This window comes from Neltuma alba, unplaced genomic scaffold (genome assembly GCF_004799145.2).
Source record: "Neltuma alba isolate B1F8T4 unplaced genomic scaffold, ASM479914v2 tig00001330_pilon, whole genome shotgun sequence".
NCBI classification, from domain to species: Eukaryota; Viridiplantae; Streptophyta; class Magnoliopsida; order Fabales; family Fabaceae; genus Neltuma; species Neltuma alba.
This window is the reverse complement of record NW_021632420.1, coordinates 215,873-236,313: the sequence shown is the minus strand read 5'-3', so window position 1 is coordinate 236,313 and position 20,441 is coordinate 215,873. Positions and strand designations below refer to the sequence as shown.

General features: G+C 31.6%; 3 protein-coding genes across 3 annotated transcripts; 1 reads left to right on the top strand and 2 right to left on the bottom strand.

Moving 5' to 3' along the window:
- Positions 1-201: 201 nt before the first annotated feature.
- LOC114755490 (peroxidase 28-like) lies at positions 202-2,597 on the bottom strand. The gene is made up of 3 exons (XM_028944367.1): positions 2,568-2,597; positions 466-824; positions 202-340 (listed from the first exon to the last, which is right to left on the bottom strand). The coding sequence occupies exons 1-3, from the start codon at positions 2,595-2,597 to the stop codon at positions 202-204; spliced, it is 528 nt and encodes a 175-aa protein (XP_028800200.1).
- Positions 2,598-7,803: 5,206 nt separating this feature from the next.
- On the top strand, positions 7,804-8,664 carry LOC114755482 (uncharacterized). Its single transcript, XM_028944361.1, has one exon. The coding sequence runs from the start codon at positions 7,804-7,806 to the stop codon at positions 8,662-8,664; it is 861 nt and encodes a 286-aa protein (XP_028800194.1).
- A 9,324-nt stretch (positions 8,665-17,988) lies between these two features.
- On the bottom strand, positions 17,989-19,158 carry LOC114755372 (uncharacterized). The gene is made up of 3 exons (XM_028944252.1): positions 19,012-19,158; positions 18,832-18,890; positions 17,989-18,402 (listed from the first exon to the last, which is right to left on the bottom strand). The coding sequence occupies exons 1-3, from the start codon at positions 19,085-19,087 to the stop codon at positions 18,250-18,252; spliced, it is 288 nt and encodes a 95-aa protein (XP_028800085.1). The 5' UTR covers positions 19,088-19,158; the 3' UTR covers positions 17,989-18,249.
- Between the last annotated feature and the right edge of the window lie 1,283 nt (positions 19,159-20,441).

Below are 20,441 nucleotides of genomic sequence, written 5' to 3'. Positions count from 1 at the left end.
TTAATTTCAAAGCAGCTGTCCAGCTTCTTCCTTGGAAAAAAAAAAATGTAATTCTCATTTGCTTAATTGTGGTATTAAAAAAATTTTGTTATTTGACTGCATCACGTTAATTTCCAAATACAAATAGAAACAGGCATACAATTCGACATTTCACAATAAAAGAAGCATAAAAAATTGCAGCAATTCTGCTGTCGTGCTTAATTAATTGTTTAAAGCACTACATTTCTTACGAATTTCTCCAGCATTACCAACCAGAACTTGAATTCTACCCATCTTGACCATTGCATCAGCGAAGCTTTGCTGAAACTGAGCAGTGTCAGATGCAACGGCAGTGACAATACTTTTGTTGACGTAGAAACAGCAAGGTTTTGATCAACAGATAGAACGCCATTTTTTTTTTTTTGAAGAATTTGCTTTTAGTACCGGTTATCCATTATGAATGGCGCTTGGTGTCCAAAAATCTACCAAACGCCTTTCCCACCGTGTGTCCACCCATAAGGCTCACCATGTCTTGTCGTCCGATTCCCTTCCTGGCAAAGAAATCCAAGATTCTGCACTGAGATACCTGGTCCTGACAAAGCAACCTCCCTGCTTCTAGAGACGAGCCCGTCACGTCGCCCGGTGTGAACCTCATATTTGGGTCCTCCGGCCAGAGCCACGGCGTCTCTGGTGGCTAGTGTTATGATATCAGCACATGACACCGTGGAAGGGCACGCTGCTTCAAGCCTTTCCTTCACCTTGTCGATGAAATCAAATCCTCGTACTCTTGCACCAGCGTCTTTCTCCGCCTCAGTGGAGTTTATCAGTAACGATGCATCGCAACCCTGCGATTCATGTTATTAATCAGTTAGCCAGAATAGTCAGCGAACTAGTCTCGATACTTATCACTATGATGAGCACCCCAAACTCATCAAATTTAAATCATTCATATCTCATGATCCAGATTTAATTTTTTTTATTTTTATTTATTCAAAATAATTATTTTAATATATATAAAATCTAAAATAGGATAATATCTTAATTGTCATTCTTTTAAAAAATAGTTTTTTATTTAGAAATAATTAATTAAAGATTTTAAATTTAGACTATCCAAATGAGATATAGACGGCCCAAATCTGATGAGTTCAGGGTGCTCATAAAATGATAAGCATTAAAACTGGTTCTGAATAATTAGTAAGATGTGGAATGATCACTCAAATTTTTAAACAGGTAATTAAAATATGGAATTAATGCTCACTCTTAACCTTATCCAATAATTTTAAGACTAGTAATTTCCATTTCCACCCTCCCCTCTCTCCATATTTTGTTCCCACAATTTATAACATCTTTCAAACAAACTCAATAAAATGAGATACATATCCCCATGCTCTGTGTGGCTTTTTATTGACCACTACAATAAGATGTACCAACAATGACAATCCAAGTCTAATCATGCACAAGGTAAACTTCAACGTAAAATTTAAAATATATTTATCTTCGAAGATTTTACATAGTATACGACACTTGTATATGGGAACTGTGATTATGGGGTGTTTGGTATTTTAAAAAAAATATTTTTAAAAATTATATATTTTTAAAATCAAAATAAATTCTTTCATATATTTATTTCATATGCTATAAAATTATTTTTAAAATCATTTAGCTAATTTTGTAAAGCAGGAGGGTTTTTTGTTTTGATACCATAAGACCGAGAGGCGGTGGTACGGTACCTGAGGTAAGGCCCACAGTGGGCCTAAAAGTACGTGGAGAGAGAATTGGGTTCTTTCCCACGTGGATAGTGACGTGGTTCTAGGGGGCCAGACTGTAGCAGGGTGGCCCCACCTTGCCCTCTCGTGGACCCCACCCACTTCCAAATCCTTACCGTTCTGTTCCTCTTTCGTTTTCTGCTAATTTCTGATTAAGCACCAACGTTCTGTACTTTTGTCTCAGCATCTTTTTTTTGAAAAAATTGCAATTACGTCCCATCTAAGGGAATTAAATATAAAAAAGTCTCTTAAAACTATGAAATTATTCTAAAATTCTAATAGACCTTTTTGTAATAAATTTTATTTGCTTAATTAGCAAATTATCCTTTATTTTTTTAAAGTTTACATTGACAACTGAAAGAGCAGTGATTGACAACTCAAGATGTAAGGATTAACAACTATCGCTGCTGGTTTGACAACTTAGTGTGTGATATGCTGAGAAAATGTGTTGTCAAACCAGCCGCAATAATTATCAATCCTTACATCCTGAGTTGTCAACAACTGCTTTTTCAGTTGTCAATGCAAACTTTGAGAAAATATGTTATCAAACTAGTCGTGATAGTTGTCAATCATTACATCCTGAGTTGTCAACCACTGCTTTTTCAATTGTCAATGCAAACTTTAAAAAAAAAAAGAAAGATAATTTGGTAACTAAACAAATAAAATTTATTTCAAAAAAGTTTTTCAGGATTTCAGAATAATTTCATGATTTTAAGAGACCTTCTTACATTTAATTCTCTTAGGTGAAATCTAATTGCAATTCTCCCTTTTTTTTTCCCTCATTCCCGCTAAGTGCAGTTTATGGAGTCCACCGATTAAAACCTGTACGACGTAAATATGGGCAGTAGCCATGGTTTTGTACTGTAGTGTACGAAAAGGAAAGCAAGTGGGTTAGACAATTCAAAAGCATTGAGACATTCTTTATCTTTTTTGGCAAACAGGTAAGATAAGATAAGCGAACAGAAATGATTAGAAAAGACAAAAATCAAAAGTCAGCTTGTTCAATGTTGACGAATCTTAATATAAGACTTATTTAATTAATTTGATTAGATTAAAAAAATTAAATAAATAAATTAATTATAAAAAATATGAAATATTTTTTCTAAAATACTATAATTGTAACATACTATTTTTTAAAAAAAATTACAAATCAAAAAAATATATAATATTTTTATTATTTTTTAAACAAAAACTACCATTTTTTCCCACCGACAGTGGAAAAAGGAACGGGGGTTATTAATGAACATAGAAAAAAAAAAAAAAGGAGGGAGGCGTGGCTGAAGAAATAGGATGAGGTGTAGTAAATGAAAGTTGAAAAAGAGGAGGAATATTAAATGAAGAAGAAAGAAATGGAGAGTGGGTGGTGGTTGGAGGATGAGGAAAATAGAATAAAAGGGAGTGGGGAGAACGAAGAAAGTGAGAGAATGAAAGAGAAAGAGAGTGGGAGAAGAGAAGGAAAGAGTGAGAAGAGCTGCTGAAGGTTAGAATAAATTTTGAGAATCATTTAGGTACATAAAATTACATTTTTTTATCATATTTTTTTATAAATATTTTCTATATATTTAGAGCTTTATATTATTAGCTTTATTATCATGTTTAGAGAAAATTTTACTGTTTGGGTATAGAGTAAATAAGGAGTTTTGATAATGTATGACGGTAAAAATTTAAAGATACATTATTAAGAAATTTTAATTGGTTTATATTTACTCAATGACTGTTTTGAGAATTTAAATTAAGATTTTAGTTGAAAAATTTGTTATTAGAAGATATAGAATATTTTTACCGATTAAATTTAAGTAAAATAATTTATTTGAGTTATTTAATATATCATTGAGGTTTTAATCGGTTTAATTGAATAAGTTAAAGATATATTTTTGAAATAATTTTTGAAGGCTTGAAAAATTGTAAATTGAGAATTTTGTGAAATTAGATAAAGCAACAGTTTGTTTATAATTTAAAAAAAAGTTGTTTGGTTTGAAGAAAAATTTTAAAGGAGACTATAATAAATAATTCAGAATTTTAATATAAAATATTTAGATTTTGTGTAATAAAAATATATTTACTTAAGTTGTTAAATTTAAATAGCCTTATATGTAAATTATATTTTTCAAAATAATATTATATCTATTATAAATGCCTAGATTTGGGAGAGTTAATATATTTATGTAATTTTGGTTTAGAGGGTAGTCTTAGAATTTTAGAGTAGTTTTGGAGTAGTTGAGTTTATATTAATAAATATTTATGTGCAATTTTGTAGATTCTTAAGAATTTTAGAGTAATCTTTGAGTGAATATTTGTAAGCTAAAGAGTACCAGGTAACTCTGAAAATTCTTTCTCATACATGTGAATTGTGTATGATTATATTGTGGATTTACTAATTTTTATATTACTGAAATATAATATTATGATTTTTTAAAAAATAAATGTTTTGGTATGTTACCTGATTTTATTAAGATTTGTTGCTAGTAATTATGACCAATATGTAAATATATTAATAGTTATGAAATTATCATGAGTTACTATTAAATAGTATATGAATTTTATTGCTATCTTATTTTTAATAATATATTTGGGAATATTTATGATGTACCATTATTTGTATATGACATGCATTGTTGGGTTAAGGATAAAAGGAGATTGTATGGATATAAAATTACCACGTGGTATGCCCTCACTCGGTGCATAATGGATGGCACTTGTCAAGGCCCCTTCTTCCATGTTTTCCTTTGGCCGGGAATTCATTGGAGCTATGGGACATGTGACACCTTCCTATTCACAAAGGAGGGGAGCCATAATCCGAGCTTGAGCTCTATATCTTTGGCCGAATATATCTCTAGTATCGGTGAGTTTGGAATAATTCAGTAAAATGAATTAGTTCCTGTCGGACTATGTGTTAGCCTATGGCTTCAGTTAGCGGTATAAGAGTGGACAGTGATATAAGGGAGGTAGCATATTGCATTATTTTTGGATATATTGAAAAAAATGAAATTGAATTGAATGTATCAAATCCGTGATTTTTAATATATACATATATACATACATATGAACAGATTTTTGGGTTATCATATATGGTTTGCTTATATAGGTTAGAATTTCAGTAGTTACTGAGACGTTTGATCTCACCCCCTATATTAACAATTTTCAAGCGAAGGATCTAGTAGGAATCAAGGGAAGGCACCAATGGAGTGAGCCGTGAAGGCTTTTGTGCTTCTCAAGCACATGCTATGTTATATTTTTATTTGCCATGACTATAAGACTTTAATAGTTTATTTTGTTGTTATGTTAGAAACATTTTGAAATTAGGACTTGTTTGGAGTATTAGTAACGTATAGATTTTTATATGAAATATTGTATCGAATATATGATATAATTATGAGAGGTGTTACAATAATCATCTTTTTTAATATCCTTTCCCCATCATTTACTTAATTATAGTTAAAGAAGTATTCATAAGAGTAATTTAGAAAAAAAATGATAAATATAAGAAATAGCTTTTATATTTATGACTAAAATTAATTTAACAATTATATTATATATTATATACGAGATGAGTAGTATTTTACAGAGAGTAAGAGAATCACAACTAAAAAAATGGTAAGCTTCGGTTTCCATGCACACAACTCCTTTGATTTGTATCTTCTCCCTTTAAAAGGCATATGTCCATACACCACTTCTCTCTCTAATAACAGGGAGTGCTATTGCGCACTTCTCTTAACCTCACTATTTGCTGGACCTGGCATTTCTCTGCTGCCATTTCTTTTTAAAATGGAATTTAGAAGGCAGCACTACTATAAAATAATATAATATATGCTTTTAAATACTACTTCTTTTAAGTCATATAAAAGTTAGTTTGATTTTTAATTTGATCCTAAATATAAGGTCATAATTTATTTTATTTCTCATGCTCATCCATTTTTTCAAATTAATCCTTATAACAGTCGCACATATTAAAGATTAAATTAAATTGTAATTTTAACTAATACATATGATTAATAATGATATTTTATGAAAGACAACATCTATTTAATATAAATAACTAACTTATCTAATTTTTTTTAATCTAGTCATGTTATTTAATTAGTTCTTATATTAAAAATCAAAAGTAATATAAACTCGTTTAAACAGTCAAATTCAATCCAGTGGTCTAGAGTTACAATAGTGTCTCCACTTAATGGACATGGGAGAGAGAGTCGCTTTTGCGTTTGTTAAGCATTGACTGCCATTTAAGTTATGATCATAATATTAGTAGTTGTACTATTAGCTTGTTGTCATGAATAACACAAATTAATACTCCCTCCAGTTTTATTTATAAGTTTTATATTTGAAAAATAGTATACTTCATTTTATAAGTTTCAATTTAAGTTTGTCATAATATTTAATGCATTTTTTTTAGTGCTGTCCTTAATTATTCATCTCTTATATATCACATTTCTCTGTACATTTTTTTTTATCATTTTTTCATTTATTATAGGAGTATATTTAAAAACAAAAATTTATTTCTAAACTATTTATTAATTTTAATTAATTTTAACTAATTATTTATTATCTGGGAATTAGTTATAAGCATAGCAGGGAGTATTAGTAATGATGTGCAGTCTTGCTTATTAAATCATTAAATTCCCATATCCTAACTCGTTCATTCATTGTCCGTACTTAAACCAGTCAAATTTGTGCGTTTTGTTATGAATATTGCATGAGTGGATATCCATAACCCCTAACCCTTAGAATTCTCATAGGATTCCTTACCTTCAAGTGTCATAAACTACATAACCTCCCTAATGAATGACTTGGGAGGAGTTTCTCATTGTTAATGCCATTATAATGTTCTTTATTCCTTTGTAACTTTAGTATAGGACTTCAATGCTTGGAGGCCTATAAATAGAGAGCATGCATGAGGCATTTGTACCTTGAACCAAAGTGAATGAGAAAAGGTCATTGTCTTCTTGTCTCTTACTTTCTTTTCTACTCTTCATTCTCCTTATTTCTTGTTTATAACACGTTATCAGCACGACCTTGCTATGAAAATTTGAGGTATAAACCCTTCGTAAGATGATGCACTCTTCTCATCGTCTAATTATCTCCTTACTCAATCATCACAATATATATCTATGTATTGACTACATATTAACTTTATATTATCTCCTTTCTTAATTATCATGTTTTATACTATATAATGTTACTCTATTGTTCTTTTCTTTACATTTTAATTTTTTTTCATTATGTTATATATATATATATTTTATTTTATGTTAACATTCTGTTTTATTTTAAGTCATTTTATTTTTGTTGTCACATTGTAAAATATTATGTTTGTTTCAAATAATTGATGTAATTTATGTATCATCTCCATTTGGTATCTATGGTGTTTTACATTATTTTATCTATGTTGTACTAACTCTCATATACATATAATTTACAGTGTCCCATGTTGTTTTATCTATATTGTACTAACCCTCATATACATATATACATATATATATAATTTACTGTTGTTTTATCTATATTGTACTAACTCTCATATACATATATATAATTTACACTGTTTATATTTTTTTTTCTATCATTATATTTGTTTGTATTTATTTATGTTGTTTATATATGTTGTTTATATAATTTATTTATAATAAGGCCTAATAATTTATATGTTGTTTATTCATTATTTATCAATTTATATTTATTTCGTTTATCTCACTGTAGCATTATTTTTATTTTTATTTTTAGTTTAATTTTTATTATATATTAGTTAGTCTATTGTAATATTTATATATTTATTTGTATTACCGCATTTACATTACCGCTTTCCCCCTTCCCCCTATATATATTTATATATACATTGTCTCTATATTATTATTGTAACTAATTATTTGTGTTGTTTATTTTTTTTCCTCATATATGTTTATTTGTCATTGTTTATTTATTCATTTATTTTGTTTATAATTTTAAAGGAATAATTTATTTATGGGTGACTTTTGAATCCTAATATTTTATTTATTGTGTTTCAGTGTGCATCAATTTTATTATAATTCTAATTTTTGTTATTATCATTTTAGTTTGATCCATGGCCAATCTTACCAAACTCGAGTTTACGGCTCTTGATATCACTGGAAAAAATTATTTGTCTTGGGTCTTAGATGCTGAAATCCACCTAGATGCCAAAGGTCTAGGAAGTACTATTTTACCTGGAAATGAAGCAACTAGCCAAGACAAGGCTAAGGCCATGATTTTCCTACGCCACCATTTGCATGAAGGGTTGAAAGCTGAATACCTGACGGTGAAAGACCCGTTAGAATTGTGGAATAATTTAAAAGAAAGGTATGATCATCAAAAAACGGTAATTTTGCCTAAAGCTCGTTATGAATGGATGCATTTGAGGCTCCAAGATTTTAAATCTGTGACTGAATATAATTCAGTAGTTTTCAAAATAAGTTCTCAATTGAAATTATGTGGTGAGAAAATAACAGATGAGGACTTATTAGAAAAAACATTTTCAACTTTTCATGCTTCAAATGTGCCCCTGCAGCAGCAATATCGTGAAAAGGGTTTTAAGAAATATTCTGAATTGATCTCATGTCTTCTTGTGGCTGAACAAAATAATGAGCTATTAATGAAAAATCATGAGATTCGTCCCACTGGATCAGCTCCATTCCCTGAAGCGAATGTGACTGTACGCAATAATTATCATATGCGTGGACGCGGTCGTGGTCGTGGCCGAGGCCGTGGTCGTGGTAGGGGACGCGTAAATTACCGTTATTATGGTGGTGGAAGTAACAATTATAACCTAAATACCCACCAAAAGAAGAAACTTGGTGATGGGCAAAAAAAAGATAAGAATGGCCCTTCAAGAGTTATTGAAAATCAATGTTACCGGTGTGGCATGAAAGGACATTGGTCACGTACCTGTCGTACGCCGAGCATCTAGCAAAACTTTATCAGGCCTCTATAAAAAGAAGTTCAAATAATGTGGAAGCAAATTTGACTTTTCAAACTGATGATGTGGAGGCAAATTTTGCATATAAAAATGATGATATCAATGAGCTAGATGATGTTAATGGCCTTGATGCTATGGCACATTTGGATGTGGCTGATTTCTTTGAGAATCATGATTAGAAAATTTGGATAATTTTAGTTGCTTTATTTATGCTTTTTAATTTAGTTTATGTTTATTTATTTCTCTTTTTTAAGAGTATTATTAATCATGATGTACTTCGAATTTATATTAATGAATGTTTTTTTTTGGTGAAGAATATGGATGTTTCTCTTCCTTTTGTTGGGCACAAGAATGAAGATATATGCCTGATAGATAGTGCTACAACACACACCATACTCAAAGATAGAAAATATTTTTCTCATCTTACGATAAATAGTGCAAGCGTCAATACTATAGCGGGTAATACAAAACTAATTGAAGGCTCCGGAAGAGCAATTATAATATTACCCAGAGGAACAAAATTTGTTATTAATGATGCTTTATATTCCTCGAAGTCTCAAAGAAATTTATTAAGTTTTAAAGATATTCGCCAAAATGGATATCATGTTGAGACTATAAATGAGAAGAACATTGAATATTTGCATGTTACAATGGTAAGAAATGGAGAAAAATATGTCATGGAAGAATTACCGACATTATCTTCTGGTTTGTACTATACAAATATTAGTACAATTGAAACAAATGCTACGGTAAACCAGAAGTTTACTGATAAAGATACGTTTATTGTTTGGCATGATCGGTTAGGCCATCCGGATCAACTATGATGCGAAGAATTATTGAAAATTCACATGGACACCCATTGAAGAGCCAGAAGATTCTTCAATTTAAAGAATTTTCATGTGCTGCTTGTTCTCAAGGCAAATTAATTATAAGGCCTTCATTGACAAAAATAGGAGTTGAATCTCCTGCATTTCTAGAGCGTATCCAAGGAGATATATGTGGACCTATCCATCCACCATGTGGACCATTCAAATATTTTATGGTTTTAATAGATGCATCTACAAGATGGTCCCATGTGTGTTTGTTATCAACACGTAATTTAGCATTTGCTAGATTACTTGCTCAAATAATTCGATTAAGAGCACAGTTTCCAGACCATGCAATTAAGACAATTCGTTTTGATAACGCTAGTGAGTTTTCATCTCAAGTTTTTAATGATTATTGCATGGCAACTGGAATAACAGTAGAAAAATCTGTTGCTTATGTCCACACTCAAAATGGCCTAAGCAGAGTCATTTATTAAACGCCTCCAATTGATTGCTAGACCAATGCTCTTGAGAACAAAACTTCCTATTTAGCTTGGGGACATGCAATTCTGCATGCAGCAGCAATTATACGCATCAGGCCAACAAGTTATCATGAATTCTCCCCGTTACAATTGACTTTTGGTCGAGAGCCAAATATTTTCCATCTTAGAATTTTTGGATGTGCGGTATTTGTCCCTATTGCTCCACCACAACGCACAAAGATGGGACCTCAAAGAAGGTTAGGGATATATGTTGGCTATGAATCTCCTTCTATAATTAAGTATTTAGAACCATTAACAGGAGATTTGTTTACAGCACGTTTTGACGATTGTCATTTTGATGAGACAATTTTTCCAATATTAGGGGGAGATAATAAGCAGCTGGATAAAGAAATCATATGAAAAGCATTATCATTATCTCATCTAGATCCTCGTACACAACAATGTGAACTTGAAGTTCAAAGAATAATTCATTTGCAAAATATTGCAAATCAACTGCCAAATGCATTCACTGATCCTAAGAGAATTACTAAATCTCACATTCCAGCTGAAAATGCTCCAATTAGAATTGATGTCCCAGCAGGACAACTAGAAAGCGCAAGTGAAACCAAACCACGCCTGAAGCGGGGTAGACCAATCAGTTCCAAAGATAAAATCCTAGAAAGAAAAAAGGAGCAAATAATCATGATGGTCATGATAGTCAAATTGAGGAGGCAAGTCCTATAGGAGAGGACCGAAACATAACTAATCAAAAGACCTCAGAGGAGGCTCAGGTACCTGAAAATAATGAAGAGATCTCAATAAGTTATGTTACTACAGGAAAAAGATGGAACCGAGAGAACACAGTTGTTGACAATATTTTTTCATATAATGTTGCTGTTGAAATAATTAATCAACATGAGGATCTTGAACCTACATCAGTTGAAGAATGTAGACATAGAGATGATTGGCCAAAATGGAAAGATGCAATTCAAGCAGAGTTAAATTCACTTTCAAAGAGTGAAGTTTTTGGACCTGTAGTCCATATACCAAATGGTGTGAAACCAGTTGGATACAGATGAGTCTTCGTGCGCAAACGAAATGAGAAAAATGAGATTGTTAGATATAAAGCACGGCTTGTAGCACAAGGATTTTCACAAAGACCTGGTATTATTATGAAGAGACATATTCTCCTGTGGTGGATGCAATCACTTTAAGATATATAATTAGTTTGGCAGTCCATAGAAAACTTGAAATGCGTTTAATGGATGTTGTTACGGCATATTTATATGGTTCTTTAGATACTGAGATTTATATGAAAATCCCTGAAGGATTTAAATTGCCAGAGGCATGTAAGAATTCTCGAGAAAATTATGCAATTCGTTTGCATAAATCCTTATATGGATTAAAACAATCTGAAAGAATGTGGTATAACCGACTTAGTGAATATTTGTTGAGAGAATGTTATAAAAATGATCCAATTTGCCCATGTGTTTTTATAAAAAGAAATGGATTGGAGTTTGTTATAATTGCTGTCTATGTGGATGATTTAAATATAATTGGAACTCCTGAAGAGCTTCAAAAAGCAGTTGATTGTTTAAAGAAAGAATTTGAAATGAAAGATCTTGGAAGAACAAAGTTTTGCCTTGGCTTGCAAATTGAGCACTTGGCAAATGGAATTTTCCTCCATCAATCAACTTATATTGAAAAAGTATTAAAGCGATTTTACATGGATAAGGCACATCCCTTATCTACTCCTATGGTTGTAAGATCACTGGATAAGGATAAAGATCCTTTTCGTCCTCAAGAAGATGAGGAAGAACTTCTTGGTCCTGAAGTACCATATCTCAGTGCCATAGGTGCATTAATGTATCTTGCTAATTCAACACGACCTGATATTGCATTTGCTGTTAGTTTATTGGCAAGATTTAGTTCTTTCCCAACAAGAAGGCATTGGAATGGAATTAAGCATATATTTCGATATCTTCGAGGGACAATTGATATGAGATTATTTTACTCTAATGAATCAGAATCACAATTAATTGGCTATGCAGATGTAAGATTTCTATCAGATCCACATAAAGGCAAGTCTCAAATAGGATATTTATTTATTGGTGGAGGTACAGCGATCTCATGGCATTCAACAAAACAAACTTTATCAGCTACCTCATCAAATCATGCGGAAATAATTGCAATTGATCATGAGGTAAGTCGAGAATGCATTTGGTTGAGGTCAGTGACTCAACATATTCAAAAAATGTGTGGTTTTCCCTTGAACAGAAGATTCCAACAGTATTATATGAAGACAGTACAGCATGCATAGCTCAATTAAATGGAGGATATATCAAAAGAGATAGAACAAAACATATTTTTCCAAAGTTCTTTTTCACTCATGATCTTTTGAAAAGTGGTGATATAGATGTTCAACAAATTCGCTCATGTGACAACCTTGCTGATTTGTTTACCAAGACACTGCCGACTAAAACATTTGAGAAGTTAGTGTATGGTATTGGAATGCGCAGACTTAAAGACTTAAAATGATGTTATCATTAGGGGGAGTAAATATTGTGTACTCTTTTTCCTTCACTGGGTTTTTGTCCCAATGGGTTTTTCCTAATAAGGTTTTAATGAGGCACAATACTCATTATGGACATCCAAGGGGGAGTGTTATGAATATTGCATGAGTGGATGTCCATAACCCCTAACCCTTAGAATTCTCATAGGATTCCTTACCTTCAAGTGTCATAAACTACATAACCTCCCTAATGATGACTTGGGAGGAGTTTCTCATTGTTAATGCCATTATAATATTCTTTATTCCTTTGTAACCTTAGTATAGGACTTCAATGCTTGGAGGCCTATAAATAGAGGGCATGCATGAGGCATTTGTACTTTGAACCAAAGTGAATGAGAAAAGGCCATTGTTTTCTCTATCTCTTGCTTTCTTTTCTATTCTTCATTAACACGTTTATATTAATTCAAATAATTCTCTGTCTGACTTAAATATACAGTTCAAAAAATTAATTAAAATACCGGAAATTTATAAAAATGTAATATTCTTTCCATAGATACACACTTATTTATAAAAAGGATGAGTGAGAGATAATAAATAAAAAAGAAGAGAAAACAATATAACTAATGCAGAGAAGTATAATCAACAAATAGAAGAATGGAAAAAAAAGTGAATTAGAATTTTAAACACGTATGAAGTGTAATTTATTACAAAAACAGCTTATTCCAAAAATGATAACTCATATTTAGGGGTGAAGGGAGTAAATTTCATTATTATTAATGTGTAAGAGAAATGAAAATGAAAATAGGATGGGAGGGTAACGGGCAGCTCAGCTGATCATACCTTCAAGGAGACAGGATAGCATATTGAGATGAGTTGGGAGATTCCTTAACATGATTCCTCACAAGGAGACACCGGCCGACGTTATTTCTCATTATTTCCGACTCCTGACGTTCTTCCTCGCCTCCCCACAAAGCCCATTCTAGAGATGGGCTGCACCCGCTAATTTCCAATCTCCTCTTAATTGGGCCTCATATGACCCAGCCATACACCTCCCACTAACAAGTTTCATCTCTTCCATATAATTATTACTGCAGTCAAAATAACTACTGCCTCCGATCTTAATATAAACATTAGTTAATTAATTTAGATAGATTAAAAAAATTAATTAATTTAGTCATTTATAATAAATAAATATTATTTTTTCTAAAATATTTTTACTAATTAAGTTTGTATTGACTAGAACTACAATTATTACAAGAACTATCTTGAAAAAAAAAAGATAAATATGAATGACAAAACGGATTAGGGTCTTATATTTAAGATCAAAATAAAATTTAAATAAGTTTTTATATTAAGGAGTGAGGGTGGTATTAAATCATTTTGTATAAAAAAAAAACTACTTAATCATTTTGCTCAAAAAAATCGATAAAAGAACACACGCGCACATGACAATAAAATAACTGTATATACTTCTCGAAACAAATAAATTTTAATATTTCTTCAAGTTCAACAGTTCCTTTTCATATGTACACACTGCAAACCGTCATTTTGAGAAGAAAAATAGATTTTAAAAAAATGAAATAAAATATAAGAGAGCATGATTGCGAGGTCCTAACGAGCTCGTTGCTTCCAATCCCAGCATGTATATATAAGGTACACTAATTTATTTATTTAATTGGAAAAAAAAAAGGAATTGAACTCTAGCGTACGCTGGTACTTGCATCCGGATGATTAAAGAAATGCCACTATTAACGCGAATTATATATATGTATGTGGATCTGAAAATACCACATCCATAGCTTCAGAAATCAAATTCACAGCCATTGGAAAGGCTTGTTTCTGGGGATGCACTGAGACATAATCATGCCCAGCTACACTGAAGTCTTAAAATGGTCCTACCCAATACGTGAGGAGCGTTTCTGTTCTCATTTGTTTATTCTTCAGATAAGCAGCCTTTTATTTTGGCCCCCATTTGTCCCGCTCAGGTCTTCCACACACCATTAATTAATTCACTAGTTTCATTTCGACACAGCCATAATTGGGCAGAGGCATGTTCAAGTTGGTGTTGAGTGTGACCGTCCTTATCGTCACATTGTCAAAGTCGTGGTTTTAATTAAAGCAAAACATTTGTTTAATGTTTTATGACGGCTAATTGATTGTCTTTAGCTAATTAATTGCATCCCTCTCATCATATATTGCCGTACTATCGATATTTCACTTAACTCCGTTGCTTTGTAAAATGTGGACCCCTTGTCTCTTCGCAGAATGATTGCACAAAACAACAACCAAGTAGAAGCTACTTAATTACCGGATCCCGTCACAATAAGCCAATTAATTCACTAATTATCATGTCCGGGAAAACAAATTGTGGTCAAATCAAATCCTTCCCAACGCGTGAGCTCGACTTCTTCTGTGAGAAAAACTTATATCAAGTTTTTTATATTTATTGTGTCAAGTTTTACAATCATACACAAATATGTATTTTTTTTATTGCATATGAATCTATAATTCAATAATATTAAATGTTATGAGTAATATTTTAAAAATACAACATATAATCATGTACTCCTCCGGTCCTTATTATAAGACCCCATTTGACTTTTTATTTGGTCCTAATTATAAGACCCTAATCCATTTTGTCTATTATATTTATGCATTTTTTTCCAAGATAATCCTTCTAATAATGATAGTTTTAGCCAATATACTTAATTAGCAAGGATATTTTAGGAATGACAACACTTATTTATTATAAATAACCAACTTAACTTACTTCCTTAATCTCCTCAAATAAGTCAATTGGGTCTTATAATTAGGACCGGAGGAGTATGATTGAAGAACTTGATATGATATAATTGATATATTCTCTCTTTTTTTTTATTTTTACTATAAGAATTACTATTTCGCGCTGAAAGAAACTATTTAATTATATAAATGAAACTAAAATTTATTTTCATTTACTCGTGTACTGCAACTTATAACTTGACCGAAAAGCAAGACAACGCTACTCATAGAAATACCATCAGATCTTTAAGATGATTAATTAATCCTGAATGAATTATAGACACATAATTTATATGATTACAATCTAATCCTCCATAAATCTGTATGTTCGATGCCCTATATGTGCTGGTTATACGCAACAAGCTCTAACTTTACCTTCTGCGATAAAACACGATTAATTAGATATTTAATTTGATCAATCATGTGAATATCTGCTTATTATAATTATATAGTTTCCAAAGAGACCACATCTGCAAGTCTACCCAGTAAAAAAATCACACGCGGAACCAGTTTCGATGCTTATCGCTTTGATAAGCATCATAAACTCATTAAATCTGAGCTGTTTTTATCTGATTTGAACGATTTAATTTAAAATCATTAATTAATTATTTTTAAATAGAAAAAGCTTTTTTTTTTTTAAGAATGACAGTTGAGAGATCATCTTTATTTTAAATTCTATACATATTAAAATAATTATTTTGGATAAATAAAAAAAAAATCAAATCTAGACCATCCAAATGAGATATGAACAGTCTAGATTTGATGAATTTATGGTGCTCATCAACGAAACTAGATCCCTGTTCCCTGTCTTTAACCTACTTTTCAGTTTGTCGTTTATAAATTATTCTTCCCATAGATGAATAAACAACAAATACCCGTATGCTCCAAAGTCAAATCACCATATCAAAACAAATATATACTCCTCCGGTCTTTAATATAAGACCCATTTAACTAATTTGATTAGATTAAGAAAGTTAGGTAGCTTAGTTAATTATAAGAAAAGTGACACATTTTTCCTAAAACACCATAATCATTTTTTTTAATACCACTTTCTCTCTTCTACTTGATTATGATTGAGGGAGTATTCATAGGGATAATTTAGAGAAAATTGATAAATATGAGAAATGAATCTTATATTTAGGGCCAAAACCAACTCAAGAATTTAGTTCTATATTAAAGACCGGAGGAGTATAATCTCATCAGGCACTATTATGGAAATACGGCGCTTCATCGTTCGTATGTATGCTTACCTAAATATAATTAGCCGTAAACACAATTAGTTCTTAAACCATAATGAGCTGCTTTATATACACACACACACACATATAAAGACTATCCTTGTGTTCTTAGTCTTTAATAGTAAGATTTTTACTTTCTCATAATTACAATGTTACTGTCGGATTTGGAGATTTCGGGGAGTGAATTAACAATTAATATATTCAACATTCCAGTCTGTTCAACCAATCGCAATGTAACCAGCCAGTCAAACAAAGTTAATTACTATGTGATCAGGAATAAACCACGTTTGAATGGATCTCTACTTCATTTGTATATGATTCACTAATTCATGTGGACACCTTGATTAAAGCTATTCTCTCAACCGCAATCTGATTAAAAAAAAAAATTCTCTCAACTAATTATTCACAGGCATTTAATTTAATAAAGGACCTAAGTGCTTCCATGCAGGCAACAAAACAATCTATTGTCCTCCAGATCTTTTTTTATTTAGTTTTTAAAGTGTCTATCTGCTTATAATTTGAGATTTAAAACTAATTATTAAGTTTATACTTATGTATAATTCTATTATAATATTTAACATGTCCAGCCACATAAAAATCTTTTGAGCTCAATGGACAAAATACATGTCTGTTATATTTTATACGAACAATTGATTTTACTCGAGAAAATACAACTAGCTAGAGTATAAACACTTGGTGTGCTGCTTAATCCTAAGAGCTCTCATATATGGAGGCCCCAAAAATATCAATATAAAATTTAAACCATAAAACAAAAAGTATAAATAATTTTAATTATGATATTTAACAATAATACGTATATAAAATCATTCATGTTTTGTACGCTAAGATAGAGTCAATTTGCATTGTGCAGAACGCTTACTGATTCTCTCATTCTGATTATAGCCTGCAGAAGAAATTCCCTACTGGATTGCAAATATATGAAGAGCTGATTCCTTTATTTTACAGTTGTTGCAAATAATGTGAATCATTTCTTAAATTTCGTATATACAAAGGAAAATGTAATTTTTTTTTTGTTCATTTAAATTGGATGCTTTACAATCAAATGAAGTAAAATATGATCATCTCGAGCTCCTTATAATTTTTCTGGCAGCTAAATTGGCAATCTTTGCCGAGCAAGCTTTTGGATTGTTTGTGGGTAAAGAGAAGTAAGGTTAGATAGTGCGATCTCCTGTAAACATCAGAAGGATAAAATCTCGATGTTCAATTTTGAGGACCAGACATATGACTTTATTCGAAGCCCAGTTTTTAAGATGTCGTTTCAGGTTTTATCTTCATCAAGCCCTGTATGTAATATATGTGCATGTATGAATTAATATGTTCCGTACTGCTCGTCATTTGAAATTAATAATACTGTGTCCATTATGACTGTAACACGTAATATATACATCACAGGCGGAAACCAAAAGTCTAATTCATTCGGATATCACCAACTAGCTATAGAAAGTTTAATAAAGATATTACAGAACTGATCAACGATAATTTTATACATATATTGATCTACCAAACAAACTGCATTAGACTTTTCTGAATAGAACAATACAGCTTCCAGATATACCAATCAGCCCGTATTAACTGAGCTGAATCCTTCGACAGAGGCGCTAACCGACACGCGCCCATTACACACATACATATACGTAAGCACACCGGAGAAATCCAAACTATTATTTAAGATTCTTCTTCACTCTTAAACCACATCAGACACACACATATATGTCTTAATCTATATATCCCAATTATTAAAACCCAGGTTTTCCTGGGGATCTTGGATTATGTGCTGGATTTGGTTTTGGTCCGGAATAGTCTACAACATCCATCATCATTCTGCCCTCTCCTGCATCTTTCTCCATCTCAAAAGCCTCCTCAGTACTGGTTTTTAAGTCCGTGGCCTCCTGCATGACTTAACAGTTATGAGATCACGGCAGTTAATTAAGGTAAGACCAAATTATTCATTTTTTTTGAATATACCAATTGACCATAAAACCAATGATGTGGTTGCTATATATATATATATATATATATATATATATATATAGATTTAAGGCTTGTATAAATTGGAAGAGATTAATTGCATATCCATATATAGAGCAGTCAATGAGTATATATATGTGAAAAACCAAAATTCATTATGTCGGATTGCCAGTTAGCTAGGGCACAAGCATATGGTTTGTTTTGAAGGTTATTTATAGTTTTTTTTCCCCTTTTATTTCAATTTTTAAAGACCCAAAGCATCACAGGCTTTCTTGATATGTGGTGAAATCTCACCAGTTGAGATCCAAGAGGAAAGATCATGGGAAAAAAAGAAAAGAGAGAGAAGGGACCTTAACATGATGATCTTGCAGCACTGGTGATGGATCCGCTTGTTTGGCCACAAGGCTTCCTATATATTGCGGACAAAATCATAAGTATGCATTCTCAAAGTCCAAATAATATATGCGTTAACAAATCATACAAATTATCAAAGCCCTAAAAGGGTTAAAAAGGAAACCCTAGAAACTTACTGGATGCAGGAACAGAAGCAACATGGGACAGAGCTAGAAGGATAACCACAAGTCCGAGGAGGGCTTTCTTCTCCATGATCTCAAAAATTTGAACTAGAAGATAATATTATGAGCAATTGAAAGAGAAAGAGAAGAAGAAGAAGACTAGGCAGCTAGAAGAGCAAAGGCTGGTGAGTAAAGGGGAAGGGTGGTGAAGGTCCTTATATAGAAGGGCTAGGTTAGAATAATTGAATTAAATATATATGCAAAAGCAATGTCAACAATTCTCACTACATATAATACACAGTATGTATGGAAGCACCAACTTTTTGGTATTCTCACTCTTTTTGGGTGTGGTGAACCATATTGTCTTTTGCTAGATTAACAACTCATTATTAGGCATCCATATAAGCAGCTCAAGCCAATCAATTTAACCTGGTATTTTTGTGGGATTACATTATTCTCATACTTTGTTTCGACTTACCAATGGCTTCCTTTTACCTTCATCCCCACACACATGCAAAACAAAGAATTAAACAAAGATTAACCATTTATCTTGTCCTGTTGACCCACAGATTGACTACGTGGAATAATCTTATGCGTATTGTGTTTTTTTTTTTTTTGGGTTTTCTTGCCACTTGTCAAATTTCTACTACTGATAATCCCCGACTCAATTAATGCTTGTAAATATATGATATGGTTGACATCTTTGTTGAACAACAAGGGGATGTCTATATTCATCATTTAGAAGTTTTGGGCTCTGTTCCAAAACACAGACACTAATTCATGATACTGGATGCCATATTAATAGATTTCCTATCGGTAGCTTTTATGTAAATCAGCTTCTCACACTTTACTTGTCACACTCACACGTGTAAAGATAAAGATGCATGATCTTGTAAAATGAATAGTTTATACTATGGGCTCACAAAAAACTAAAGACATTGCCATTGGTGGCGAGTTAGATTTAGCAAAAGGTCAGTTGTACCTTTTAGTGAATTGATACGTATGGCAGTGAAATGACAAGTTCATTAGTCTTCTGCTCTAGCTTTACCATACATTGGCAGAGACAACAGTATGATCACTACTTAAAAGTTATATGTGGTCCTCATTTGAGCATAACCTTTATATGAATAATATGCTCTCAAAATTATTAATAGTAGAACCTCTCTCTGTATATACAGCACTCTATATCTCTCTGTGTACCGTCACCGACTGCGCATGATCAGGGTCATTATATCGCATATTTTTGATACAAAATTCTATTCATTTGAGCATTTGTTATATATGTGCCTTGTAATATAATTAACACCATCCAAATATTATCAATCTGTATCTAAAGCCTTTCAAGAAGAATAACGTTGCATAATTGACTTCCCCATTGAGTAACAATATGGCCCAGATGCCAAATCCTTATGTTCTGTCATGTACAGATAATATATAGTTATATA